Source organism: Hippoglossus stenolepis, chromosome 4, assembly GCF_022539355.2.
Source record: "Hippoglossus stenolepis isolate QCI-W04-F060 chromosome 4, HSTE1.2, whole genome shotgun sequence".
Lineage (NCBI taxonomy): Eukaryota > Metazoa > Chordata > Actinopteri > Pleuronectiformes > Pleuronectidae > Hippoglossus > Hippoglossus stenolepis.
Window position 1 is genome coordinate 3,051,720 of NC_061486.1, and position 10,000 is coordinate 3,061,719.

At 41.9% G+C, this 10,000-nt stretch overlaps 1 protein-coding gene across 2 annotated transcripts in view; it reads right to left on the bottom strand.

Moving 5' to 3' along the window:
• The window catches only part of eml2 (EMAP like 2), a 28,368-nt gene that overhangs the window by 17,641 nt on the left and 727 nt on the right, over positions 1-10,000 (bottom strand). Inside the window, exons 1-3 of one of the 2 annotated variants that reach the window (XM_035154865.2) lie at positions 5,335-5,480; positions 632-862; positions 1-27 (exon numbers count right to left, since the gene is read on the bottom strand). The exon at positions 1-27 is cut by the window's left edge and continues 91 nt beyond it. In XM_035154865.2, the coding sequence (XP_035010756.1) occupies positions 1-27; positions 632-862; positions 5,335-5,341 (265 nt within the window). In that variant the 5' untranslated portion in view covers positions 5,342-5,480. Of the gene's footprint in view, positions 28-631; positions 863-5,334; positions 5,481-10,000 lie in introns of those variants that run through there. The other variant, XM_035154864.2, reaches the window with a different exon arrangement.

Sequence of the window (10,000 nt, forward strand, 5' to 3'; positions counted from 1 at the left end):
AGGGAAGCGCCTGCAGCAGCTGACGCACTGAAATGAACAGAAACATCATCGTTAGGAGAAAAATAGACTATTTCACAACAATTGATCAGACCTCTGTGTGCTGCGTGTGAGCTGGTGTTGTTTTAAAATCCATTTAAAATCATTGTGTTCTGCATTTGACACGAACATGACGAGAATCCGACTCCCACACGTTCCCACAACTTTCATTCTTTCCATTCCGTTTAATGGGTTTTTCAGCAGAGGAGGAATCGTTTGGTGAAAATATGGAACAAAACATCAGTTTAGTCTCATTCCACAAGAACAAATGAGGTTTAGAGTTGAAAGAAGCTTTGAGCGGTTTATTCCCTAATCTGACAATAATTACTTTGCTGCCTTTCAACAACTACAGCTCCAGTTTGGGTTTGACAGTGATTCAGGCCTCGTCTCCTGCGGACACGTTCCCTCCGTCCACACGACCTCAAACAAGCATGCCAGGCCAGTAGGGGGCGATACAGTCTATCAACCATCCGTCAATGATGTTGTCTGCTATTCCAGACAGCAGACACTAGTATATAAAGAGTACTTTGAAGTATTAAACACGTGTAGAATCAATGCACCACCATTTATATTTAAATAAAGTTATGGTACTGACCCTTGGTGGGCGGTGCTGACGCTGCGGTGGCCAGGGGTCTCCTCCCGGCAGCATGGCCCCCCCCATGATGCTTCCCCAGGCTCTGCTCCTCGCAGTGGCCCAGTCGGCGCAGGGCGTCGGCCAGAGCGGCTTTCAGCAGCTGGATCTCGTCCTCCTGCAGCTGCAGCCTCTGCTCCAGGTGGGACACCCGGTCCTCCACGTCCATGTTGCTGCTGGCCGACACCGTGTCATCTGGACGGGGGGGCAGAGAGCAGAGAGGGTCACAGTTTGATATTTAATTTAACAGAGTATTAAAGCTCGTAGTTTGAAAGAGAGCAACATCTGTTTATTATGGGAAAAGTAATACTTCAAATTTCAATCCACAATATTTAACAGATTTTACTGAGTTGCAGACGCTGCTGCTGCCTGAGCATCTGAATATTTTAATATTTGGACACAAACACAAAGAGCAGCTTTAAGTGTTAAGAATAATCTGCTGCTGCTTTGTCCACCGATGGTTTTGAGTTTCTTTGAGTGAACAGGATCCTTCACAGGTTTGAATAATTCAGACTCAGAGAAAGAGAAACACCAGACAGCAGGTTGTGTGTTTGTTTAGTTTGGACAGTGTGGGAGGAATGAAAAAGACTTACACTGAAACCCTGTGGAGTTTTTAAACCTCCACTTTATGGGTCGTGGAGAAACGTCTTTAAGTGACGGGCCTGTATTTCTTTTATATTGTTTGCATCATCGTTCCTGTCGTCTGCAGCGATGCAATAAGACGCCGTTACCTGATGTGAAACTGATTTAAATGATGCAGGTTTTGAAACATGTGTCTAAAAAGCTGTTTCTGGTTCATGTTTATGATTTAATAAGGAATCATCGGGCGAAACCTGGTTTAACCTGCGTCAGGTGAAATAATTAGAATCCTACATAAAACAGTCTTTTAAAATTATACATGTATTTATATTTATGATTACAAGACATAGAAATTATTTAATTACACAATTTTAGTGCTGCTGCTGATTCCAACTGCCTCCCCCCCGCTTCCTCTGCCTTTATTCCTCTTGAACCTCCTCCAGCCTAATCGTCCACCATCCCATCCTGATGACGTCACTGGACGGAGGCCAGATTATATGAGGCAAAGTGCCCACAGCGGATTATCAGCCCGAGGCTCAGGTTAACAGATTACAACCTGAGTAAGTCAAAAACTAATTTGGTCAGAACATCTCATGTGAAGCGGTCGGTTATAAAACTCTGCAACAGCCACGTCCTCGTCGTGAGGAATCAAAATGTGCGTACAGGGAAGAGGCACAACTTTCAAACTCTTACAGTTTATAGCTTTCTGTTTTATTGTATTAATTTATATTAATTAACATTAGTTTGTACAACACTTGGCTGTTTTAAATGTGCTTTATATATAAACTTAGGTCTTATATTCTCCACAAGAGAGATTTTAGGTAAATATTTGGTAAATTCTTCAATTATCAAAAGTCAAGCACTCATGTGTTGAGATGAATGTTTCTCCTCAACAAGAAACTACACAGATTTCAACTCTTAAACCTTAATTTCATTTTCTCTATGTATGTTTTATTATAATTTAGTTTTTTTAGGAAAACAAACAGTGAATACTCAGCATTTCTCAATAAGAACATACATTTGAAAGTATTGGACCTTGTCTTAAAAATAAAAAGCTGTTATAATAAAACAACATAACAGCCTTAGAACACGTTTCAGTAAAACAGTGAGTTGAAGTGATTGTTCAAATATTTGTAGAATAACATAAATTAATTGAAGAAATACAAAGCAAATGCCAATATCTCTAACTTCCTTCCTGTCATTTCAATGCAAACATCCCAGTTGTCATATGTTCACTACTCAGAGCTGTGAGCCGCCGCAGAGTCAAATATGAACTTTAAACCTGCAGTAAAAGATCCTGACTCTTCCCATGGGGACGTCACACGGCCGCTCCCAGCATGCATCACTTCAGCACAACAGCTACTGTTACTGTATCACATCAGTCAAATGAAGCAGGAAGGAGCCGCAGGGAAATCAAGCCTCAGATTTACATACAGAGGAGACGTTTGCATGTCAGGACCTGCGGCGTAAAGTCCTAAATTACTGATAAACATCAAGCGTCTAGTTTTTTATTTCCTTCTTCTTTAATAACTAACTTTAATGGCTTTAACTTTCTGCTGAATCATCCACTGCAATAACTAAATACCCCAAAAATGTTCAGGTCCACTATCAAAAATGTGGCTCTGATCAAAAGCCTCAGCGACTAAGAAGAAAAATCTAATTCAATTATTACATTTGTGCTTCTTACATATATTAATAATTCATATCGTCATGCTATTGTATAACAGAGTTTCCATAACAGCTGTTAAGGAGGTTCAGCTTTTCTTTTTTTTTTTTTTAAACAGCTGCCATCTTGTAAAAGCTTTTCATTTGTCTTCATTAATGTTTAAATGCTGTTTCACAATCAATGGCCCATTTAAAAAAATTAAAACTCAAGACAATGTAAATTAATAATGGAACGCTAATTTCAAACAAAGTATTATTTCTATGGATGACATAGAAAATCTCTTCTTTCTTTCCTGAGAATGTTTCTTATTTCAAAATCATCCCCATCTATCACAGTCATTTAAAAGCAACTGAACATCTCATTTATTTCTCTGTACTATAAAAACAATGTGGAAAAGAAAAACAAAGCAATATGTACAAACAATGTAAATACAAACTGAAAGAGAAAGAAAAACGATGAATGATCATTAACAGAAGTAGGAGAACAGATTGTAGGTGGGAGGACAGTCAGAGTGAGAGCGAGTAGAGAGAGAGAGAAGATGATTAATAATAAACTGACCACAGTAATAATCCTGTTTCTAAACCACTTTAACCATTAAATTCACTGAACTGACCAGAACGAGGAGGAGGCAGCGACATAATGAAAGATAAGGAAGAGACAAGTTCAGGCCTGAGAAGAACTCGCTCTTTAACGTGAATGTAATCGTTCACGCACTTTACTATGAACTGCACGTGTTACTGGAGGACGCCTCTAGAGGGCGCACACGAGCTCAGCGGTATAGCAACATATAGAACCAGCAGATTCAGATGATGGCGCCGTCATCGACATATGGCATCTATCCATCTATCTATCTATCTATCTACTGTATCTATATCTATCTATCTATCTATCTATCTATCTATCTAAAGATGAAGTTTGTCCTGAAGGAGGCACCGTACAGAGTAAAGTTCCCGCTGTGACCTAAATCACTGTCTAGACTGGATTCTTTCACATCCGTCTAAGCTGCACTGAGCTTTGACTTGAAGTTTACAAAAGCACGTCAGCAGGGATTTCACCAACATCCAACAGTTGGATGTTGACTTGATGGACTTTAGCATCTGGGAGTTCATGTAACATGGATGTTAATTCATCACCTAAACCTAAAATCACGTTTACACCCAGGTCCGAGAGCAAGAATATACAAAAAACAACCGAAGAGGCTGTGATGAAACTTGGTGGAAAGAGGAAGTTAAAGAAATCAATACATTTTGCAGATCAGGGAATTCTTTAACTCTCTTTAACATTGAGGGATTTTATGTTTTTCAAAATTTTCACCATTTTCCCAAAGAAGAATTCAAAGATCTTGGATGAAATGAATCAGGCACATTAAGGGAACTGAAAACAACCTCCCCCTGCTCTGGTCATAAAGGTGAAGAGATGCTGAGAAGCTGATTTCTGGAACATTCGGTTTGAAACGTTAAAACTTTTTGTCTGCAGTCTGTTAAAACTCACACAGAGCTGAACATTATTATAATAAAATATATATATATATTTGATAAATCACTTATTTGTCCCTGTAGGGAAAATGGTTTGCAGCAGCAATTACATTACAACTAACTACAGCTGTGGATTGACAGAGGTACATTCGGTACAGAGCAGCTGAACAACCTCATTTCTGTGCAGGTTTAGTTTGTGTTGTGTGATAACAAGGAAAAGAAAGAGCAGGAGAGGAGGAGGATACATGATGAGAGAAGAGGACAGAACAACGACGGAGGGTTCACCTTCGTCTCCTCTACTGTCAGGACACCTGTTTAAAAGCACTGCCAGGCTCTTCTTCAATTTGCCCTTGAATTAATCTCACACACACACACACGCACGCCGTCTCGCGATAGTTGTGAGGACACTCGTTGACATAATGCAGTCCCTTGTCTCTTACCCGAACCTTAACCACCACAACTAAATACCTAAACCTAATTCTAACCCTCAAACAGGCCTTTGAAATTCTGAGGACCAGTCAAAATGTCCTCCCATTGATGGTATTGAACCAAAATTGGCCCTCATAACTATAGAGCGACATGTGCACACTCACACACACAGACACAGACACACACACACACATTTTAAGTGTTACTTTAACACCAGTTCACATGAGACAGACATGGCTCCTAAATGACAAACAGAGAAGAGGAGGTTGTTGGAGAAAAGATGTGAATGGATGGAGAGGAGGAAGAAGCCAAGGAGGGATGGAGGGGAGATGGCCATTGAGATATGGGTGATGAAACAGGAGGGGGGGGTGGGCTGTGTGTGTGTGTGTGTGTGTGTGTGTGTGTGTGTGTGTGTTAGAGAGCTGGACGCTGGGAGGTCGGTGCAGGGCAGTAAGACGCCTGCTGAAATATTCATGGTGCAGTGAGGTGATGATGCAGGTGGAGCTCGTCTCGCCTACCTGTCATGGTGCCTCCTGTCAATCAAGCAGTCAGTCAGTCCACAGAGCAAACAGTCAGGTTTCCCACTCGCTCTCACTCTCACTCCCCTACAGCCTCTCTGGACTCAGACTCCCTCCCCCCTCCCCGTCTGTGACCACTGGTCGATCACACCCTCTCTCTCTCACACACACACACACACACACAGTCTCTCTCTCACACACACACACACAGTCTCTCTCTCTCTCACACACACACACACACACCCACTCACAGACACACTAACACAAACTCCCATCCCCTCCTGCCAAACCACTCCCTCCTCCATCTCCACTTCCTACAAGCTCCCTCGCTTCCTGGACCTCCTCCTCCTCCTCCCTCCTCCTCGTCCCCTCTTTCACTTCTTCCATCCCTCCTCCTCCTCCTCATCTGATCAGAGCCAGAAGGGGGTGGAGCCTGGAACCACACACACACACTCACAAGCACACACTCACACACACAAACACACTGCAGCAGCAGCATCAGCATCTCTACAGCCAGGCACCACCAGGAAGAGACACCGCACAGCCAACCTCCAGGATCAATGTGACACACACACACACACACACACACACACACACACACACACACACACACACACACACACACACACACACACACACACACACACACACACACACACACACACACACACACACACACACACACACACACACACACACACACACACACACTGCCTGGGCCACGTCATCACACGTGTGTCACTCGTTCTTTCACAAACAACTGTAGTTTACTCTGAGTCAGCCCCTCGTGCAACGTCCTGTTGCCACAAACATGCACATGAGCAACAAATGAGAATTAATCCACAGCTGAAAAACAGTTTTCTGAGAAACGACAGCGTCCAGATGTTTCAGGAAATCACTAAACTTCTAAAACATGAAACTATATCAGTGACTCTCTTTTACACACCACTCTCACTTATAGAGAGATGTTCCAAATACATCTGTCTCTTCCCCGGGCCGAGTACCGATCTGATACCAGTGCATTTTAAAAAATAACAAAAACTGATTTTAACTGGTGCCACCCCTCAAAACTTGCAAGAAGTCTTTGCTGTTTTACTTGTGGGACTTTCCAGCTTAAAATGTTACCAAACTGCCAAACCCAGCTTTTTCTGCAGCATCAGAATCAGTTCTGAGGTCGGTATCAGAACCAGAACATCTCCACGCACTGAAGAGGCTGTAAAAGAAGACGTGACAAACCGTATCTGAAGGACAAATCCTTTAGTCTTTGAAATCAGTCCAATCGGTAAACAAATGCCAATACTGTGAAAACCTCTCTGACTAAATCAGTCTGGCTCTGGTTCAAAGTGCCATGATTGACAGCTCTTACTGCTGTACACCCCCCCCACACACACTGACTCAACCATCAGTCACTTCACTTTCATGCAACAGCTGAAAGAACAAACTGTACTCTGCACTGCTAACACGCACACAGAAAGCATGTGTCGCAGCGTGCAGGTCACACACACCATGTCTTTACACTGAGAGAGTTCCTGGTGTCACCGTGTGAACAGGCTGCAGCTAAAGAACTCCACAGAGAAAACCAAGCGCACCAACAACAGCTGATCCCCTCGACTCTGCCGACACCGAGAAGACGGCAGGTCTGAGGAGACGACGTTTACACTGTGAACACTGACAGTGACTCTCACTGCCACCCGGAGCTGGTGTCAAACTTTACAGAGAGATTAAATCATTTAAATTATTCTAAAAGTATTAATTTAATGTTAAGTTTCACTGTTTTATATTTTCATATTTAAAATCTCTGCTCTAATGTTGATAAATTGATTTATATTAAAAATAATATGTGACCAGGGGCAATTGTATACGACCGATATGATGTGAGTCTTGGTGTTTGTTTTAAACAGCCTGGTGTCCCAGACGGGGGGAGTTTACCTCAGCGGGATCATTTAGATAAACCCGTGAAGATTGTCCACACTAGAGAATCTAAATCAACTCACTGTTTGACCGGACATGAAACATTTGATGCGCCCCGAGACCAATAAAGCTATAAAGATGGTGAGCTGTGTTTGGCCGGAGGTGCGAGCAGGTGGCAGAGGAGAACAGATCTGATGAGCGTGGACGAGCTCTGGTTACAGTGAGAGGGAAGATGGTGGAGGAGCAGACCAACTGAAGGAACAGAAAAGAAAGGAGGGAAGCAGATGGATGGACAGAATAATAAAAAAAAAGAAAGAAAGACGTTGGCAGATGCTGATCAACGTGCAAGATGAGGAGATAGAGACTCTGCTCTCTCTGTGCTGTGATACACACCTCCTCACTGTTTCCCTCTGACTTCATCTCACACTTAACACAGACCTATTTTCAGCATCATGTTTCAGCAGCTTCCACAAATGTGCTCTTATTCTTATGTCAAAATTTTCATGTAGTTCTGGTGCTAAATCAATGCTTACTGGTGTCTTAACGGGGCCAGAACTTACACTTGTTTCTTTAAGAAAAGCACAAAACGATGGTCAATGATAAGAACGGCTTGTTTTTCTTGCTAAGGCGAATTGGAAGTTGTTCAATTATAATTATTTTGAACATACAAATACCATTAAGTGCAAAACTCGTAACAAAATCACAGAATATATAAAAACTAGCCCAACTACAATAACTAAAAAACAGTGTCAGTGCTTAATACACTGAATTAACTTATCTGTATTCAGACACCTGTTAATGGAGATTAGTTCAAATGTCTTCTGGACCTAAAACACCTACAGAAAGAATCACTGTTTATGTTTTGTGTGGAGAAACATTCAAGTCTTGTGATAAAAGAAACTAGTCGGACTGAAATCTGTGTACGGAGAACAGAAGATGGAGTCTTGGCCCAGATATTTGTTGTCTACACCAAAGTATAAACAACCTAACACCAACCGTGAAGATCTCAAATCAATGTAGATGTAGCCCGTCCTGCACGCTGGCACACGAGCACTCACAGAATCTGCCTACGCACAAAATCCACAGATTGCCCACGTGTCAGAGTGAGTTTAAATCAGCTGTGTGGTTGGATGAGAGGCTGCCGACTCTTTGTGTTTCTCAGTAACAAGGAGGAAGACACTGAATCTGTCTCAGCTCCACAGAATGTGACCTCTGACCTCTGAGTGGGGGTCAGGAGAACGACTCCTCTCTCTCTCTCTCTCTCTCTCTCTCTCTCTCTCTCTCTCTCTCTCTCTCTCTCTCTCTCTCTCTCTCTCTCTCTCTCTCTCTCTCTCTCTCTCTCTCTCTCTCTCTCTCTCTCTCTCTCTCTCTCTCTCTCTCTCATCAATACAACGTCTGTAAATGTCAGCAAACACACACGGGCCTGTTTTCCTTCTCTGGTGAGGACCATCAGCAAACATATATTTCCTGATCAGTGACCTTTAAATTAATTCAAGTTCTAAATGAACCATAAACCAGAACTGAACACACGTCTTTCTCTACACACCTCACTGAATGCGTCTCTCTCCTGCCCCCTATCTGCAGGAGCAAATTCAGGTTTAGTCTAAAGCAGAAACGTGCTTAAATTAAACCAACAGGTAGAAACAAGCAGAATCAATTAAAGGTTTTTCTTTGCTCACTGCTACAGATATGAACTTTAATGCCTTTATTCAGATTTTAATAAATGACCACATTCATTTCAGAGAAGACCAGACGCCCAGCGCCCCTTGCTGTCTCGCCACCTGCCGCTCAATATGGCCGTCTGAGGAGTTGGGGACGGTGTCAGAGAGCAACATCAGTTTAATTTGACTGAACTCAATGATATTCACACCGACTTTTAACACAAAGAGACAACTGACATCACGTTGAGCTGATGGAGACGTTTCTTCTTTCTCTCTCACCACAGATATGCTCAGGCCTGGTGGAGTATTTGCATTATATTTGTAAAGCAGGATGTGATAGACACACCACGCTGCAGGAGGAAGAGGAGACTAATGGATCTGACACATCAGAGAAATAAGATACGAGAACACGATCCCTCACTTTCCACATCTGATGACGACCAGCATCCTTCCACCTGGTTAGTGTTACAGGTTTAGAGCGTGAGGAAGAAGCTAAAACCCCAGAGCAAGAAGAACTATAAAGAAATGAATGAATAAAACATTATTTTACAGGAAACAGTTTCATCTTCTGCGCTAGAAACCAAATATATTTCCTCAGTAGGGCCGGACAATATGGATAAAAATGATAAATAAGATAAACATGTTCATATGAGTCAATATCGATAGTAACCACGATGAATGTCACGTTGTTGTTTCTTTTAAAGTTTGAAGATTAGACTGATTTTTGCTCCTGATTGAAGGTTGTGGTGTAAAACTCGTCTTCATGAGCAGAGAATGACAAACACGTGTTAAACAACAAGAGATTTTACAAATCTGAGTTGTGTGTAGAAGTGTTTTACCTCCTCACTGAGTTTGCATTATGGGTTATATCAATGTATGACTTTGGTTACATTGCTATTGATAATAATAATAAAACATTATATTTGCATTTTGCTTTTCAACAAGGCTTTAAGGGATAAAAAAACTAACAGGAAGCAGATAAAAACAAATAACTCGTAAAATACACATGATCACACATAGGTGAGCTTTGAGTAGTGTTTTGCAGGTGGATCAGTTTCATTTGATGAAAACTATATTGTGATAATTATGATTAT